Source organism: Symphodus melops, assembly GCF_947650265.1.
Source record: "Symphodus melops genome assembly, chromosome: 1".
NCBI classification, from domain to species: domain Eukaryota; kingdom Metazoa; phylum Chordata; class Actinopteri; order Labriformes; family Labridae; genus Symphodus; species Symphodus melops.
This window is the reverse complement of record NC_136691.1, coordinates 35,434,412-35,453,734: the sequence shown is the minus strand read 5'-3', so window position 1 is coordinate 35,453,734 and position 19,323 is coordinate 35,434,412. Positions and strand designations below refer to the sequence as shown.

General features: G+C 41.4%; 1 protein-coding gene across 1 annotated transcript in view; it reads left to right on the top strand.

Moving 5' to 3' along the window:
- The first annotated feature begins 558 nt into the window (after positions 1-558).
- Positions 559-19,323, top strand: part of galnt9 (polypeptide N-acetylgalactosaminyltransferase 9) — a 94,787-nt gene continuing 76,022 nt past the window's right edge. The window contains exons 1-2 of the mRNA XM_079348002.1: positions 559-1,704; positions 15,496-15,676. Of these exons, the coding sequence (XP_079204128.1) occupies positions 1,464-1,704; positions 15,496-15,676 (422 nt within the window). The 5' untranslated portion in view covers positions 559-1,463. The remainder of the gene's footprint in view (positions 1,705-15,495; positions 15,677-19,323) is intronic.

The window sequence follows — 19,323 nt, the reverse complement described above, 5'->3', positions numbered from 1 at the left end:
AGCCCATTCTAATTCGCTAGAACTATAGCCTAACTGCTTTAAATGTGCATGGTCATAAATGTTGGTTTTGTTGAAAATCCAATGAAAAACATTAAAAAGAACAAAAGGCCTACTAAACGGCTTCATCGTTTTACAGTTATTGGATTAAAACATGCTGTTTATCCAATGTGCAGGATATGTTAGTTATAATTTAATGCTGTTCAACTTCCACCCGAGCATGTGATTGGTGAAATGATGAGTATAGTCCTGAGGTTGACCATGCATGTTATGCGAGGTACTTACATAACATGCAAATTAATACATAGGATAAACTACATGGATAAGAAGCATTAAGCTTTTCGTTGCCGCAGGCGATGACATCAGAGGTGACACGGAAACTGTTAACCTTGACATTACGAAACAAATAGCAACAAAAATCTGTTAACACATCTTCGCACACAGTATCACAGTTCATGAAGTGACACTTGGGGAAGGCTGCTTTGCTGAGTGGAAGGACGCATCTCGCGCAGCCGTCTCGTGCTGTTGGTGCTATCCTGCGAGTCCAACAAGGTTCGTGCATATTCATGATAGTGCCTGCAAACGTCAGGACGCAGCGGCGGCTTCCTCCCTGACAGAGAGGAGGAGGAGGAGGAGGAGGAGGAGGAGAGAGAGACAGCATGCCAGAGTCCGGCTGTGTATCCTCAACCGCATTTGAGGGCAAATCTGCTCTCAACTCACCCGACTCTGTAACACCACAGTCACGGGAAACAACAATGGACTAACAGAGCAAATACACAGCGCGAGACACGGGAGTCAGCAAAGGGAGAGCGACGGAGCGCGCGGGAGAAAGATAGGGAGAGATAGAGGGTGAAACGCCGCCTTGTTTTTGAAGCATACACATATTTTTCAAGACAGGCGCCGCTCGAGTTTCGGGACGGATTGAGTGACCATAACGTCTTTGAGAGAGGAGATGTCACAACAGAGCAGGGGCAGCACGAGGATGCTGCCACGCGAGCGCTCATTGCAGTGTATCTCCAGTAAGATGGACGAGACGTATTTGGGTTAAGGATTTGTCGGAGAGAAGGAGATGTTTTGCTTTTGCCGTAGGCTGTTACGGAGATGAATGCCTTCCCTGGCGTCACGTCTCGCTCGTAATATGTAGCACGAGCGACGGCAGAGCGCGTGCCAGCTGTTTCTCGGCTACCGGAGAAGAAGAAAAAAAAAAAGCAAAACCGAACACCGAGCCCTCCAGCATCCTCTTCCACATTGAGTGTCCATGTGACGGCTTTGATACCCGGGTAAGAAGTGAGCGAAGCCTCCGGAGCTGTCCGTGGTGCTGAACGTAGTTGACCTTCTCTCCCCGAGCTGAAAAACAAGCCTCCTGCATCACACAGTTAAGTGGCAAAGCAAAGCGTCGCAGGCCACCACCACACATGCGGACAGCTGCCGGGCTTGACTGAGTCAGCCGGACAATCTGCTCTTTCATGGCTGTGGCACGCAAAATCAAAACTTTACTGACCGTCAACATTTTGGTGTTTGTGGGGATTATTCTGTTCTCGGTCTACTGCAGGATCCAGGACCGGTCCGAGGAGCTAATTCAAATTGGGCGTATTTCTGACCAGAGGCTGCGAGCCAGGAATGGCAAAGTTTCCAACTTGGTGGACAGGCAGTCCATTCTGCAGAGGCTGGAGAGGCTCGAGGACGTGGTCTACAACCAGCTGAACGGTAGGAAACTGAGAGCGGGGCGAAACTTGTGAATTTCTTGCAGAGAAATAATCATCAAAATGTAGAATATGAGCAACCCCAAACACAATATGAAAAAGTTGCTTTACCCTCTTGTGCAGTGTAGAGCACTTTCTAATGGCACGTTTGCCCAAATGGTGATCATGCTAAACTATGACACATGTATATTTCTGACCTTTTCACCCTCTAACCTCATTGCTCTTGCTTCATTCTGCACATGAAACCATGCCGAATGTGTCAGTGAGTGAGGGTGTGCAGCATGTTAAGAAGCTAATCAAGCAGGCTGATGTAGTACAGTGCAATACATGCCATATGTGCATTGATAGACTTTACTGGGCTGTTACTTTAACAGCCTCTCGCACTGTGACACCCCTCACCCATAATTGACTTGTTGTAAACTTCACATAAACTTATGCTTTAAGTATTGATGTGTGCAGGTCTGTATAGGAAGCCACTCAGAGGAAGTCTGTCTCTGTGTCACCAGCAGTTCATTTCACCGGAGGCTCAGCTGGTGAAAGAGATTTAACAAGCTGTCTGAGTTTTGAAGGAGAGTCAAATGTAACAGCTTTATTACAGAATGACATACTTGGATTTCCTTATGTTGGCGTTTGTCTGGGTGCAGATTTGAACCCATCAGCAGAGCAGCCGTCTTTGAAATCAGGCAGTGTTACATGACTGTCTTACGTAAAGCGGTGCTCTCCTGTGGAATTTCTCCACATTCATGAATCACTAATAACTAGTGTTACAGATGAAATATAGTAATTGTATTGCATGGCTCATAGTGATAATCAAAACAACAGTTTCTGCATTATCGTCCAATCCAAGTGTGTAACGTATTAAATGAATATCAATGAGTTACATTAAAAACTTTAAAGGAGCAAAAATCTTAACTGTCCTGAGAGTAGATTCTAAATTCATTTTTCATGTAGTTTCCACATATTTCTCATCAGTTCTACATAATGCGCATATATATATATATACACATACATATACATACTTATGTTCTCCTTCTAAACTGCTCGAGTCTGATCTATTTAATGTCATATGTATAGTAACAAGCCTGTCACTGTTTCTACAAGCCCCCATCCATATCGTCCAATTTTTTCCCCTCACAATAGAAAATTACATTCCGTCTCAAAATATCTGAAACCTGCTTACTCTACTGGGTTGAGTCAGGTGTTTAAAACCTGTTTTGTTTTTAACTAAAGCTGCAATGTCGTGTTCTGAGGATCAGAGTTATGGTGGTCTGTTTCTCCTTAGCAAGATGTTACTTATGGATTTCTAATCCATCAGCAAGGTCTGTTTACGTTTCGAGGTTTTCTCCTGGGAAATAGTGACTTCATCATGTGTATAAATAACAGGATCTTAAAGCTCAGGCTGAACGGGGGTGTGAGGTAAAGGGAATTTTGCTGGAGGACTCGGATTCTGCATTTGTTGTTGCATTTCATGGAGGTCAACAGCAGAGGTCACATATCGAAATAGCCTTTTGTTGTACCGCAATTCACCCTCCTGAACACTGCTGCCCTGAATTCAAAAGTCTGGAGAAAAGAAAAAAAATGCATGGAGAAAATGAGATCTTCTCTTTCCTTTTTGAAGATATGGCACCTCGTTAAAGCTGATTCTTATGTTATAAAGAAGCAGAAAAATGTCTTGACAGTCCATTTGACTGTTTTCTCATGAAGTTAAGGATGTTTCACAGCGTCATGGCCCCCAAACTGTGCATCCAAGACCTTTTTATGCAGGATCTGGTATATGCCCGAGCTTTGGCGGCTATTTGCTGGTCACTCTGTCACTTTGAGTTATGCTTGGCATCTGGCAGGCAGCCAGCAGCCAATGCCGCACAAAAAAAAAATACAATGCATCCTCTCAGTCACTTTGCTTTATATAGACAGAATGCAACTGAGCCAGTCAATCCCACAGTATCACTGCGGCGGGACAGAAAGACTCTGTGTTTGCAAAAATCTGTAAGGACAAAGAAATGCTATCTTCATACTAAGTGTTTCTATGTGAGATTTTGAAACGGGGGTTTCTAAGCTGTAATTAGTCTTGTGACAGCTTTTAATGAAAATGTGAATTGCAGAGATTTCTTTCAAGCAAAATTAAATTTAGTTGACATTTTTTGCCTTGAGTGTTGGCTGAAAGCTTTCAATCTCCTTGAAGGCTAGATGAAGTCAGAAGAGATTTATTTTGAGTATGAATTGGACATTTATTGGATAGGGACATCGTTCAGTGCAACACATTTCCAGATAGATAAAAAATTGCAGCCCTAAACATTAAAAACCCATAAGAGTAATTCAGCACTAAAATGACCGTGAATAAATTCATCAAAAAAAGTTAGCAGATTCATCATCATCTTTAATTATTGACAGTCACTGCTTTTCCAGCACAGTTCAGATCGCTGGGACATTTTTGAATGTGTTTGAAGTGACTGCCTGTTACACTGTTACCTGAAATCTACTCAATAAAAAAATAAAGAGGCAAATTTGACGTAGTTGTTGGGGAATCAATGAGGAACAAATGTGGACAGATCCCATTGAATTGATCCCGGTGAATTCTCTGGATGATATTCTGCTGTGTCCTCAAATTAGCCCACTTGGACTTGCTGTGGAACAAATATAGGGGTGTGGCAGGAGAAACTCTGGGTGAAGTCCGAGTGAAAAAATGTGTCTGTCTGCGTCACCACATATAGCCCCTGTTTGACTTTTTCAGGAGTTTTCTGCAAGTGTAAAGCCCTACAAGAGAAATAGTGGAATTGTAAAGCTTTTTAAGTTTAATCAGTTTAATAAGGTAAATTCACTAATAATAACACTGAATATTAGAACGTAACACGTCATTCCAAATGTAGATTTAGATTCAGCAAATTGTGATTATTTTATTAATTTAACAAATTCAGACATTCAATATTAGAATGACGAATGCCATCAATAATCCCTAAACAAACTATTCTATCACTTTCGCCACAATCAAGGTCCGAAACAGAAAATGCAAAGATTCATAGTTGTGTATAATGGAACATTCAATCACATTGTCATATCTCATGCCACTGATTTCCTTTTTCTCAATTGTGCCAGGCCACAAATGTATAGTATGGCCACTGGGAATAACTATGGTGAGAGGGGGACTCTGTGTGTGCCAATAACTATTACCATGTCCAACAGCGATATGAAGTAATTGCCCATTCCCTCTGTTGTTTATTGCCAACCAATGGCATGTCGTGGGAGCTGCAGCGGGGTCCAATTAGATTTGAAGGACATAAAGAAGTTGCAGAATTACTCTTTATGGTTGTCTGATGGACGGTCACCGGACTCCCAACAGGAAAACAACAGTCAAGCTTTATCAGCCGCCCGCTCAGTGCAGAAAAGAGCAACATGAGGGTTATCAGTAGCTCAGCTCTGCTGTGGAGGCCACCGTTGTCGTGTAATCAGATGAGGCGGTTTTAAGCTTGTTAACAGGCTTACAAAGCAACTATTTGACCTTAAGCACTGCATTAGAACCAACAAATACCTTCATGTGGTACTTACCTGCTGAAGACCAGTCGTCTGACTTAATGAACGCCAGACACAAATAAGATTAGCTGCTACCACGTTGAAAGAGAGGGAAAGGAACATTTAGAACAGATGAGTTTGATTAGATGTGGATATTTTGAGATACGCTGTCGGCCTAGCTATCCAACATAAGTAATTAATTTCTTCCAAGTTGAAGACCCAAGGAAAAAACGCAAATGATAATCAAAAGTTTTCATGCAGAGCAAATGTTTTATATACGGCAAATGTTATGTCATTGGGTAACAACAACATACTTTTCGTTTCAAGCTTTAGATATTTTTAGAGGCTAGAAACGGGTAGATCCATCCATTCATCCATCCATCTATCCTCTTAATGGTTAAATGTAAGGCTATGTATAAAACATTTAAAGTTCTGATATGACTGGAGTGAAACCTGCTTTTTCTCTTCGTTGCCTCTCTTCTTTTTTTCTTTTCTGTCACATCCTCTGAAGATAAGCCTCTTCAGAAAACAGATATTGGTTTAGCCTTTATTAGATATCAATCAATCTTTGAAATAATCAAATATGCTACTTTTCACTTTTCTCCACTGACCGGTGCTGTCGTTGTGCCCTCTTGGCGGTGGTCCCTCAGCTCATGGTCGTACTGAGCCTCTTGTCATCAGCCATGCATGTCACTCCTGGCCTTCTCACTATGTGTAGGTGCTGATGGGATGGCGGCCTTGCAGGCCCAGCTGCAGCACCAGATATGCTTCTTATCTGTAATGCCCAATTATGGCAAAGAAACCAGCGCTGTTTATATGCTAAGCCTGCTGGGGAAAAGACTAGATGAGAAGCGAGAGATGTCACACTCTTTCCCTTCCATGCTGACACACACTTGATGCTCTGACAGTGTCTTCATGATACTGATCGCAGTGTGACTTATTTGTTGTCATGCGGGGTGTAATGGCGGCTGCAGGGACGCCACATCACAGTGATATGAACCCTGATGATATTAAATATATTCCGATAATGACATGCAGATGTGGCTCTGGTCTGGTCGACAAAACAGTTTCAGAAACAGATAAGAATCAATTCTGCTCAGCCTTGAGGAATCAGGATAATGAATTCTGTGGCTAACCTGACAATCATTGTCAGCCTCAGACAATAATGGCTCCTTCAGATGGAGCCAGCTTTCTTCTTATTTACACTGCTGGCCTGGAGTCATGTGTGATTTCATCTCTAAAATTTAATGATGATATTTATTAAAGGAGGCTTATGAACTCCAGTATTCTGATCTGGATATTAAATTGTAAGCAATAAATATTCCTCTGCCTGCTGCTCTCTGATTGTTGACAAATTCACCATTTTTTTTATCACTGTGTGCCACCACTTCTTATAAATTTAGTAATTCAGACATAATTACATAAAATATATCTAAACCAATGCAAATTGGTCGTGAAGTTGACCTGTAACCTTTAGTCCTTATTGGCCTTTGTTATCACACATTATTGTACCCTGAAACTGACATTGCCTCAAAATGCATAGATTCAGATGGAGTTACAACAGCATGACCTAATGTGGAGCTGATATGTTAGTTATGGACACTGGGTTTGATATCATGATGGTTGGTATGGTTTGTCTATAGTAATATTTTTTATATTCATATTTATAATTTATTAATATTTTTAATAAAGTAGTTGTGCAATAATAGCAAAAGCTTCACTGACGCTGCGTTGGTATATGTTACAAAACAGGGAGCTTAACTCAAGCCTGCCACAATGAAAGACGTTTTACAACTTGACAGTGGACACAAATGACTTAAACCCTTGACGGCTGAATTTGTTTCCAAGTATTGAAACATTTTTTTACATGTGTTTCTGCTTTCAAACAGATGCTACATTCATTTGAGAACACTTATTTAGCACATAAATAGATATTACATAACAATAGCACATACATAGCACATAAAACGGATGTTGTTCTGTCTCCGACTGGTCCTATGACAAACTGATGCTTGCAAAACGTTCCTAGCTATGTATTGAAAGTGCATCAGCCAGCAGTGGAGGAATACGGACGCTATTTTGGCTGCATTTGGAGCGGAAGCGGTTTGATGCAAATTCGTGACAATGGGCGTCAAGGGGTTAAGTTTAATTGTGGGCTCTTTATGCTGTTTTGGAGAGACAGGACAGTTGATAGAGTCAGACATTGGAGAGAGAGAGAGAGAGAGAGAGAGAGAGAGAGAGAGAGAGAGAGAGTGGGGAATGACATGCAGGAAGAGAGCCACAGGTCGTATTTGATGCCAGGCAGCTCACTTTCGAGGACTTTAGCCTCTGTGCATGTGGCACAGCTCTAGCCGCTAAGCTACCTGCCCAATCATGAACTTTGTATGGTACTGAGAAATCGTCTCTGGGTTGGGTGGTTACTAGTTATAATTTGCACTGCTGTATAATTGTACTCTGTTCTGGGTTCTTAGAGTTGCCATTGGACCTTCCGGTGTAGGACACTGTTGTTTGGGTAATAGGTGGACGCTCTGTTGACTCCTTTATGGAGTTTTTTAGTTGTGTATTTATAACTTTATTAAGTTGTCTGACTGACACTCTGACTGGCATCGCTGCATTAAGCCAGTGACTGCTAGAAATCTGCAGAGGAGGTTGTTGGGAGTGATGGATGTGACAAACTAACAGCTCTCTCACTCGTGTTCAAGGCTCGTGCAAGACCAATAGTTAAAGTTGAAATAATGCAACTATAGAAAGGGAAACATGTAATTTGATTTAACTCCTGAATCTTTTTCTTAAAGCACTTTATGTTTAAGAAAAGAACAATACTTCGATTGAACATAATAAATTATTGTAGGTGTCTGCTGCTAACCAAACACATTTAGTGAATTTCAGGACTGGTTAGGTTTAGATTACGATCTTGTTAGCTCAAGGGTTCTGAGATAATAGATAATTGACGTTAATGAGGACATAAGGGTTCATCATCATCATTCTCGCTAGTCGGCACTAGAATTACTATTGTTGGTTAAATCAATTAATGTTTTTGTGTGTCTGCTCACAGTGCCAGTCAGATGTTATACTCAAACTCTATAGATTAGGCCACCGGACACTGGACAGGCCTGCAGCCATAGACTGGCTGTGGCTCTGCCCGGTTGTAAACAAGCATATAGAACGCGTAGTATCTGCTAGGAGAAGTGTGGTTAGTTAGTGTATGTAGACTGTGTTGGGTTAAACTGGCACACGACCAGACTAATGCAGAATCACATGTAGCACAGGAAGGGTCCTATGTTCCCCGCTTTCCCCCAAGAGGACCTGAAACCCTTACCCTAACCCGCCTATGACAGCGGGGAATATAGGACCCTTTTTTAGAAAGAGGGTCCGATGTTCCCCGGTATGTATTGCAACTGGGGAACATCGGACCCCTTTAAGGACAATCGAGGAACATAAGAACCTTTTTGAATAAAAGGGTCCTGTATTCCCCGGTCAGGGAACATAGGACTCGGGGAACATAGGGGATGACCCTGCTAGCACTGCTAATGTTAGCCACACTCAGCTAACCAAATAACCATGTTATTTAGACAAGTTGGCGAGCCTGAATTAAAATTTTCGTTTCACATACAAGGAAATGAATCCCTTAATGTTAAACAGGTTACGATTCACCATTCACTTTTTTATTCATAACCTTTAAGATGTAATAAACTTTTTTTTGCAGTATTTAGGGCATGAAAAAAACCCCCAAAGATGTTCTCTTCTGCAAATGCACATAAAACCACTCTATGCTGTTTATTTCAACAAAGGCTTGTTGTCAGCTTTCTTCATATCCATCGCCGCTGAATTGATGAGTTAAAATTCCTTGAAACTGCAGGAAGATATCAGATAATTGCTATGCCAGCCGAGCTTGCAGTGTGGCCTCCACAGAAAAATCGAGCTGCGTCTGTTCCTCATATCAACAGATGGACACACAGACAGTAAGTAAACAGCGCATACCAATGAAGAGCTCAGCTCTCAGCCTCGGCCCTCCAGGAGCTGTGGAGTAATCACCATATTTGGATGGCCTCGAATCCTCGGGTGCTACTGAAGATTTGTAATTGGAGCTGAATGGCTGCAAACTGGCTTCTCCCACAGGAGGGATTTAGCAGGCCCTGCACCAGCTAGTGTGGTGGCATTTTGACAAGCATGGGTGGGGTTCACGTCATGGACAAGCCATCTGGCATAACGGCATAGTGTCACACAGTAACACGGATACCCTCCAGGGCCGGAGACTCGAGTCTAGAGGGCCTCTGTGTCTCTGTGTGAGTCTTGGAAGCAGGACAATAGCTGCCAGCTTTGTTTTCTGCGTTATTTTGCTTCCCTCCACTTTCACTTCCTCTGCCTGATGGAAGAAAACTCCATTATGGGATGAGAGGCCTGACAATCTGATACACTGCCTTCTGTCTGACTGAAGCACTTCAGCAGAAGTTAAAAGATGCTACAGAAACACTCTAATGATGGAGAGGTTGTTTTGTGACATTTAAACAACGGATGCACATTTGAAGCTTGATCTGCAAAGTTTTAATCTTTTTCTTCAGGGTTTTGTTTTTAAGCAGCTGCTTTGATAAAGCCCTGCAGACTGTTGGGTGTGCTTAAATTGCTTTGCTTGGCTTTGATCCATCTTTTATATGCTCTCTGTTTTGTTTCTTTTTTGAAATCTATTTAATAAAAACAAAGTCATGCAAAATGTAATATGCATGAATAAATCAATAGCGAAACCCATAAGCGTCTTTTGCACAGCACCATTTTTTAAAACCCACAAATGGGTTGTTTGCAAACAAAAATAGATGCTTTTGATTCATACCGTGTCTTCAAAAAATAAAGAATCGGACTGTGGGTTGTGTCTTCAGTGAGGATTAAGAGCTATCCCCCCGGCGAATGCAGAAGTTAAAAATGTATGTGCACATGATCCAGTGAGGCACTTTGTATAAAAGCATCCAGCAAGTGGACTGTTATGTCCTGGTCAAAAAAAGATGACAAAGAATAAAAGCCCAGTCGCTGCATAAGTACACACTTGCTGACACTGTTTTATAAATGGGAACAAATATGGGGAGTATTTCTGTGCACATCTAGATCTCGCCCTGTCAACTAAGACTTCATTCAAATTTGTACTGTAAGATTCATCTAAACAGACTCTTCTCATTTCTGTCAGTCAAAGCCCAACTTCTGCTTCTGACTCTCCATCAGACAAGTCAGCTGGATCCCTTAACAGTCAGGTGCCAATTCCAACCTTGAAATATTCGTCTGTCTCTGAGCTCTTTCCCTAAAAGCCATTTGTCCAAATCCCTCTGACACGCTGCATTAAACCCATAACTGCCATAAATTATACAATAACCTTCCCAAAGTGTCTGATTTGGCCTTTAAAAGATCCAGTCTCACACTCAAAGATGACCCCATTTTTAATGAATGATTTAAGAGTAAGAGTGGATTTATTCGTGTCGAAAGTGACACAGCAGAGTTCTGAATATTGATGGTGAGAGGATTCAGTGATGGCTTCAGGAAGACGGAAATCGCTTCTTCGGGAGGGGTTTAAAGCCTTCAAAGGCCAAAACAAATCTATGAAATATTGAGAGCTGCATAAAATCTCGATCTGCAGATCAAAACAACAGCAGGCATGTCAGGAGATGAACCACTATGATTTGGAAAAATTTTAGCACTAGACCCTAAAATTATCTCTCGACAATTGATTGCTGTTGTTCTGCTAAATTTAAGCCCTCACACCTCACGGGTAGACAAAAAACACCGCATCTGCAAAAACAGCACAAACTGCAGAGACGGGAAAGACTCATTTTCTCTTATTTGTAGCTTTGGCTCATTTGTCATCCAGCTTTATTCATTACTTCTTCATATAAAAGCCCGGCTTTGCATGGGTTTAAAACTGTGTTCAAGCAGCTACATTTATTTCAACCCATAAAACACCCAATTCATAATTTAAGTTTAGCTTCCCCTGCCTGTTTGTGTCAGACTCCCATCCATTATCAGAATGCATTTCCAACATTAGCAGGTGTTTTATGTGTTTAGCGTCACCACTGAGTAGAATGCATCCTCAGTCTAATATTTGTTGTTATGAGAGCTAAAGCAAAGCTCCTTTCTTTCTGTTATTTCACACATAAAAGGGTCAATGTTGTCTGTGGTCCGATTCACACCATGCTTAATATTCTATGAGCTAAGCTTTTTAAAGTTCTAAGTAGGTAAAGAAATATCAACAACAACATGGGATTTTATATTTGAAGGTTTATATGTAAATTGTGTGTATTTCATTTCTGCAATACAACAGCCTTCCTGTGTTAGTCCATGGACTAAGGCTGAACGATTTTAGGAAAAGATTGAATTGTGATTTTTCTGGCAGAAATTTCGATTTCGATTTTTATCACGAACATTGCACAAGCTTGTGCAATGTTCTCAATATACAGTAACATTTACAAACATGACAGGAAATTACATACCAGCTCAAACTTTAAATTCCAGAAGTCTAAATTAATAGACTGAAAACTAAAGTTAAGAATTAATTTCAGATTTATTTATTAAGAAAAAACACATACGGTGTGATGTTCTTGTTTTTAGTGTCAGTTTGACAGTTTTGAGTGTTGATATATTTGGTGCCTTTGGGGTTGCCGTAGGTGACTGAGCTCACAGAAGTTATGCAACAAGAGAAGCCAACAATGTCTCTATATTCTGTCCTACCCATATGGCCGAAACATTTGCCTGTGAGCGTCATTTTATTTTCAGATCTTGCATTGTTTCTTTTGAGTATGTTTAATAAGGTCACAACGTGAGATAACAACAATTGATACATTCGCGATGCTAACCACTAGCATTCCTATTCAAGTTCTCATAGACGTTAGTATCAAGCTAGCAGACTTTTGGGTTGTTTAGCATACTATGAGATGAATAACTTGTGTTTTGATGTCTGTTTAGTTTTACAGTGCTTCTTTGATTAAAGACTGGACAAAGAAACTTCAGCTTCTTTATTGGAGGAAAACTGTTAGCTATCTGTCGAGCTGTGTATCAGGCTAAAGAAGTCCCGCACACACGCAGTGACAGAATAGACGGCGTGTGTAAATTAGTTGACAACAGCTCCTGGGTCAGTCGGGAGAAGCACTGCCAAAAACCGCGGCTTTGGCGATTACGTGACAGCGTTTTCTGAAATCGCGATTTCGATCAGAAAACGATTAATCGTTCAGCCTTACCATGGACCGTGCATACAAAAGTGCCTCAGCCTCAGGCTGGGGAAGCCAGAATGACCTGTGATGGTCACTGACATATTGCAGTTTTGGAGCAAGAGTGAGTAACCGCCTATTTCCACCAACTTTGTGCGCGCCCAGTCAATCATTGTGTCTCCGGAGCATGACAACAGCGCTACTACGCTCTGCGCCGTTTCAGATGCTGCAGGTCTATTGTCGACGGAGTACGCTGCAGGAACATGTCACGCTGAAGAGAATGACAGGAAGTCAGACAAGGAAACGCACAGAGTCTCAACAAACTCTCAATCGTATTTTTCATTCATTTATCAACATTACGTCAAAACAGCCACCAAATGAACCACCAATTATCCTCAGAAAGACAAAATAACATGTTTGCACGTTTTTATTTTTATCCCTTTGTGATCTTACAGTTCTCCTGTAATATGTGTTCTGATCATGGCTGCGCTCTGCTGTGCTCACGTTCCAGAAACAGATCCATTGAATCAGTGAAGACGTGTTTCTTTTCCCATCCAGCCAGGATTTTATTTCTGACTCTGCGCCCCATTTCTCTCCTTTCCTTTTGAAAATGTCACTGTCAGAGCACCAAAGTGACGGCCTGTTAAATAGCAGCCATGAGTCATTTTAATGAGAGCAGAGGGGTATTTTAAGTTGGACGCATGAAATCTGGTGCTGAATTAGGTTGTGTTAGACCAGAGGAGCTGAACATGAGGGGGCCAAGAACTGGCTCTTAGTCACCAGCAAGCACTCCCAGACACAATCTGGCCTCTTTCCTAGAGATAAAAGAAGCTGCATGGAGCAAACACTGTGGAAATAACTGCTTCATGGTTATTTTTCAGCTACACGCTGTTACTGTAATGTTTCTAATGTAGGCTTATGGAGGCATTAAGTCTCTGTTACCATGTAAAAGCTCCACGTTGGACTAAAGGTCACTTTACAAATCTGTGTATTTAAAACAAAAAAACAATCTACTCCAGTTTAATAATGCACATGCATAATTCCAAAATGCAGATAGAGCAGTCAGGATTAAAAAATATTAACTCACGAGATGGCTCAAAAGGGTTTATTTTATTTTTTTAAATGTATTAAGACGTGACATACAGAAGCTTCTGAAAATCAGGTTAATTTCCTCAGAAAACATATTCATTTTTCTTCTTAATGAGGAAATGAAAGTTAGTAAAACAAAGCTTGCTGAGTTACATTCTGCACATTATTATTTATTTGTGCAGAAACAAAACAAACAAAAAAACGGAGTGAGGAGCCAAAGAGGGAAGAGCTGAGCTTGTACTTGACCTGAGACAGTTTAGCAATATCACAGATCACATGAGGCTGCAGGCCAGGTGTCAAAGATAACAAGCTGTGCTCGTGTTCTGTTATAAACAGTGTTATGTTGCCTTTATAAAACAGCAAACTACATGAGTGAGACATGGGCAAAATGTGTTTATATTGGTTGATTTAATCCTTTGGTTGAAACACGATAGTGACAACTATAGATTGGAAGTGAATCCTGTACTCAACTGTGTGTATGTCTACATGTGACCACCATTACACACAGAGCCTACAGCATGTGTGGACTAGGCCTCTGTCATTTCAGATCCTTTTCCTCATGTTGGTGCTGTACGTGTTAGCCCACCTTGATTACCTTCACCTATGTGTCTTTGTCCCTGATTGTCGGTGTTTTTAATCCTAGTGTGTTCTCCCGCTTTAATCACTTCAAATGACTTGATTCAACCAATAAGCCCTGCTAACCGGCTGAAATACTAGTGAGCTGTTTTCACGACACCCGGCTGAGTTGGAGTGTCCCACATTGCGAAAGTTCAAGTGATGTTGTGCTCTTTATCAGCCGTCATTCAGTGCTTCTTGTCCAATCAGACAACTTGATCAGAACTTACAGTTGCATAGCATCACACTTAACGTGCAGCTGTACTTACAACTAGAAGCTACTTTACTTCCTTCAGCTCTGATTACATTCAGCAAGTTATCTTTAGTTTTGAAGGTACTATTTTATGTAGTGGTTTAGCACATGTCAATCTAGATTTAAAAAAAAACAAACTAATCAGTAATCTGTGACAACTTTTAAAAACAGTAAAGTAAGTAAAAGTCCCTCACTGATGTCAGGAGTCACAGTGACCATGTTTAGCAGCCCAGCGTGCATCTGTTCCATCATGCAGCAAAGTGGAAACATTTAATCTGGGTAAATTAGAGTTCTCATGGGGACGTGTATTATATAATTGTGGCCATTTTTAAAACAATGGCAAGGTACAATAGTGCTCAATTAAACATACCTCATAATAACGAGATCCTTTATCTAATTACACTGTTGTGCATTCTGTATTGTTCCCAAATTGCTTCCCCTGCCTATAACCCTTCCTACACTCCACCTACGAAAGTCAACTGATTTACATCACAACATGTTCTTTACCTAGAGTTTAAGCTGAGTGCTGGAGGTCACTTCTCAGGACAGGTTTGCCTTCCTGTAGCTGCTACAGATACAACAAGACATGATTCACTGTCCAAAGTGCTAATAAGACTTTTTGAATTTAGCACTGAATGCACCAGCTTTTCTAAAAAAATTGTTTTAAACTACCACAGTTGATAAGTTTTAAAAAAAACACCGATGTGTGTTTGGCTCAGTGCTTTAATAGTTTGAATGTTATTAATTTTTTTTTTATCTAAGAGAAGAACAGCTATTTTCGTTATACTATGGCAATAAAGGCTATTCTATTCAGTTCTATTCTATGTATTCTTTCTAGGCTGTGTTGTGTAACTCTGAGGTCCCAGTTTCTGCTCTGTTCTGCTCCGTTGTGACATCTGTGTCCATGTGGGTGTTTGGCAGCTTTTTCACAGACAGACAGTGTAATGATGCCCTCTGGATGAGCCCCGCTGAGTCTCCGTGTTGCCATACACCAATCTCCTCAAACAGCTAGAAAAATGTCAATCATATGCCCCTCTGCGTGGCCTCTCTTCCTGCCTGTCTCTGTCTGTTTCTCTCTGTGTGTTCTCCTGATTCCTGCCATGTCCATCTGTATGATTGTCTCTCTGTTGTGTCGTTTCCTCTGCAGGTCTGGCGAAGCCCATGGGGCTGGTTGAGGGCCCCGGAGGTCTTGGCCAGGGGGGAGCTGCCGCCACACTGGGAGAGGACAGCCGAGATGCCGAGGGGAAGTACGAGGAGTACGGCTACAATGCTCAGCTCAGTGATCGCATCTCCCTGGACAGAAGCATCCCAGACTACAGACCTAAAAAGTAAATCCACCTCCTGTTTCTCCTCATTTTCCGTTACGTACTATGTCCTTCCTTCTACAGCTCTACACCTGTTTTACCCTCTGGCAGAGTTGTGTAATGTTAGAAAGGCATGTAACCAGCCTTTAATCCCTGCTGCTGTTGATTGGCTCTATTTTTGTCACACAATGTACCCCACCACACTTTACCGGAAAATCAAAGAACACAATGTTTTCTTCTCTCCATCTATTGATTGTTATTCTGGTGAATCTACAGGACATTTGCTGTACAAAAATAACGGAATTGCAGGACAAGGTGAGGCTGAAATGATAAACCCTGCAGTTAAATCATAGTGTTGAGGATTACTGGGATTTACAAGATTTCCCTGCAAGCTCAGACCAGGTCAAAAGTGCACAGTGCTATTTCAATGCTTTTGTTAAGCGTTGAAGCCTGAAGCTCTTCATCTCAAAAGCTCAGCAACTCCATGTGGGTTTAAATCCCTTTATGATGAACATGAGAGAATCTTATATATATGTCCTTCTTCATCCAGAACAAGCAGCAGCAGAGTGAACGCTGGCACTACAACAATGAGGTGACAGGTCAGACAGAGACTAATGGATTGACTCCTCAACGTAGCTTTACCCTTAAGTTTAGGTCATAGTTAATATTCAATAAAGAGTTACTCTGGGGCCACAACCTCTTCTCGACGTTGGGAGGAGATGTAAGAAGTGTCAAACGGATTAAAACCTGCATCACACAGATTTCCATATTATGCTGAGAAATACCAAAGTCACTCTTGTAAATTTAATGGCATCCGGCGGGGGACATTTCTGTACACCTGGTGGTTTATAGCAACTCATTTTGCACCCAGCTTCCAGTGGCACATGGCAGGCTGTAAACAGACAACAACCCAACATGACATGAGTCACAAAGCAGTGGATTTAAGAGGTGTGAGTAGGTTGCGCTCCAAACGTCACTCAGGGATGTACATGTCTCAAATCTTCTCTTTATGTATGCAGGGCTTTCACGCTGCTCGTGCTAACAGCGGTGAGTAAATTAAGTAATTTCCATGTGCAAGCTAAGAGTTCATTGAGCACGGTTTATGAGGCAACATGTTGCTTCGCCTGTTCTTCCTTCCTGTCCTTCCACTCTGTGTGTGCCACAGCAGCTGTCAGACGGCTGGAGTTTAGATTTATAATCAGGAAAGGACTGAAGACCCAAATAATTTAAAACGTAGTATTATTGAATTACAATTAAATAAAAAGACACTGCATTTATGTCCCATAATTTCCTTTTTTTTGATAATATATTTCACAGAAAGAAAAAAATATTGCAACATTAGTCCCCCCCCTAATATTCTTCAGTCCTAATCAGCAGTTAGCTTTCTAATAAGGCGGCATAGAGGAGAGACAAAGTTGTAAACAAGCTGATGGATTTTCATCTCGACCATTGGGGTGCTGATGTGTCCTGAGTAGTGGGATTTTCCATCAACTTTACTGTTAACAGAGACCAGTGTAAGGAAATCTTCTCGGATATCTTTTATGGCTTTAGCTGTTCTTGGGAATATGCTGTCGTCCCCGGAGATTATGGTGTCTTTTGAGGTTTGTTTTTTCCTCCCTTTTTAATTAGATTTTTTATTATTTTTTTGTGATAAGACATTTGGTGTTAAAAGCGTGAATAACATTTCAGTTTAGTTTCGTTAAATCTTCCACAACAAGCACACAAGCTAGCACGACTACTAAAAAGCAGCCTGCAGCACTGACACCATCAGCTGCCTCCTTCTGTCATAAGACTCTGGGCTTTGTGATGAATGGTTCCCCCAGAGTCTCCCACTTCGCACGCCACCATCCTGTTTAATACTTGTCATCTTTGTCTTCTGTCTTCTTCCCTAACTCAGCCTAATCTTTCCTTCACACTTCTGTCAATGCATTACAGTCATTCTAGTCACAGAGCATCTCAGGGCTTCTGCCTTGGTGATTCACACAAAAGAAAATGGCTTTAGACACGCCTAATCCCGACATGAAAGGACAAGAATAAGACCATGGTGACATCTGAAGAGCTCTGTAATAATGTTACAATAAAAGAAATCTTGAATTGCTTTATTTTCAATGAAAGAGACCCAGTGGACACGCAGCAAGCGTCCTTAATGGTTAATATTTGGAAAGTGAACCACAGCTGTGAAGGATGAGGAGTGGGGGGTGGAGCAGTAATCAACGCCGCCAGTGGCGTTCATATCACAGAGTGTTAAAGAACAATGGTGACGGGCGGAGACACTGGGGGAAAATCTGACGGCCAAGAGAAGTTTCTGAGGGTTTTAGCAGGGATAACAATTCATTTCATCTGCTCTGCTTTGTTCTGAGCTCTTTTTCATACCCCCAAAAATTAGACGAGAGTGGAGTATAAGGGGAGGAGGAGGAGGGGGGAGGGGGAGGGGGAGAAAAAAGGAACTCACTAATTAATAAAGTCAGTGGAGAGTGCCTCTGGAATGGAAGGACTTAAGGAAATACCACTTTTTTAATCAACTGGTTCAAAAAAAAAAAAAATGGATGGAAGACAAAAGAGAAGTGAGTGCCAGGAGTTCAGAAAGTGTTGACTTTTTTTTGTGCATCTACGTGGATGCAGTTTCCTGGGTTGGGATTGCAGATTTGTCCTCATTCTTCTTTATTTAGACATACATAAAACTGTATGATTAAGACTTTGTACATGTTGTGTAGCTCCATGGAAGTCAACACACTGCCAAGTTCAAACACAGTTTCCTTTGCTTTCTCTGTGTTACGTCACTGGAGCAGCTCTTTGAAGAACAAGACAAACATCAAAAGACCAGCAGTGTTCCCAGAAAGACACTGATTTCACCATGCTTTTACTGCAAACGCTGTTATGGCACGATAGAGGACTTTTAGGGCTTTGTTTTTGTACACTTTGCTGTTTTTGAACTGGAGGTTTTGTTCATAAAAGCCAGTTTGAAAGCTGTCGGTTTTAGTCTGGTGTGCACTAAACACCCAGAAAAGGTGGGCTGATTTCCAGGGGAGCTCTGATGGAGTCATTCTGTGTAAGCAATGTCAGGATAGGAGATAAGACTAGAGACTAACAGGGATATTAACGCAACCTATATTACCAAGAAAATTCCTTTGTTACCATGGTAACATGTATGTTATGTTCAGTGTGTGATAATACAAAAGGTGTTTAAACTGCCTATTTTGGGGGGTTTAGCCGTTCCTCATTCCTCAACTAATTAGTTATAAGTAGTTGAATTTCCCTCGGGATCAATAAAGTATCTATCTATCTATCTATCTATCCATCCATCCATCCATCCATCCATCCATCCATCCATCTATCCAATGAATCCACATATTAGAAACTATTTTTTTGTACTATCAGTGAAAAAAAATGTGTCCCTTTTCTACTGTTCAGTACTCATTCAGGGCTTTTCTAAGGCTAATAGTGCTAATAATCAGTCATTGCTTGTTGTGTATACTGTTGGTATAAACTGTATCTAAGAAGTGATAGTTGCCATGTTTTAAAAGGTAAGCCAATGTGGACATAGTTTAAACGTGCCTACTTCAAAAGGCCAGCAGGGGGCGACTGCAGGAATTGGGAAACAGAACTCAGATTGGATGAAAGCAGATGGGGGGGGGGGGGGGGGGGGGGGGGGGGGGGGGGGGGGGGGGGGG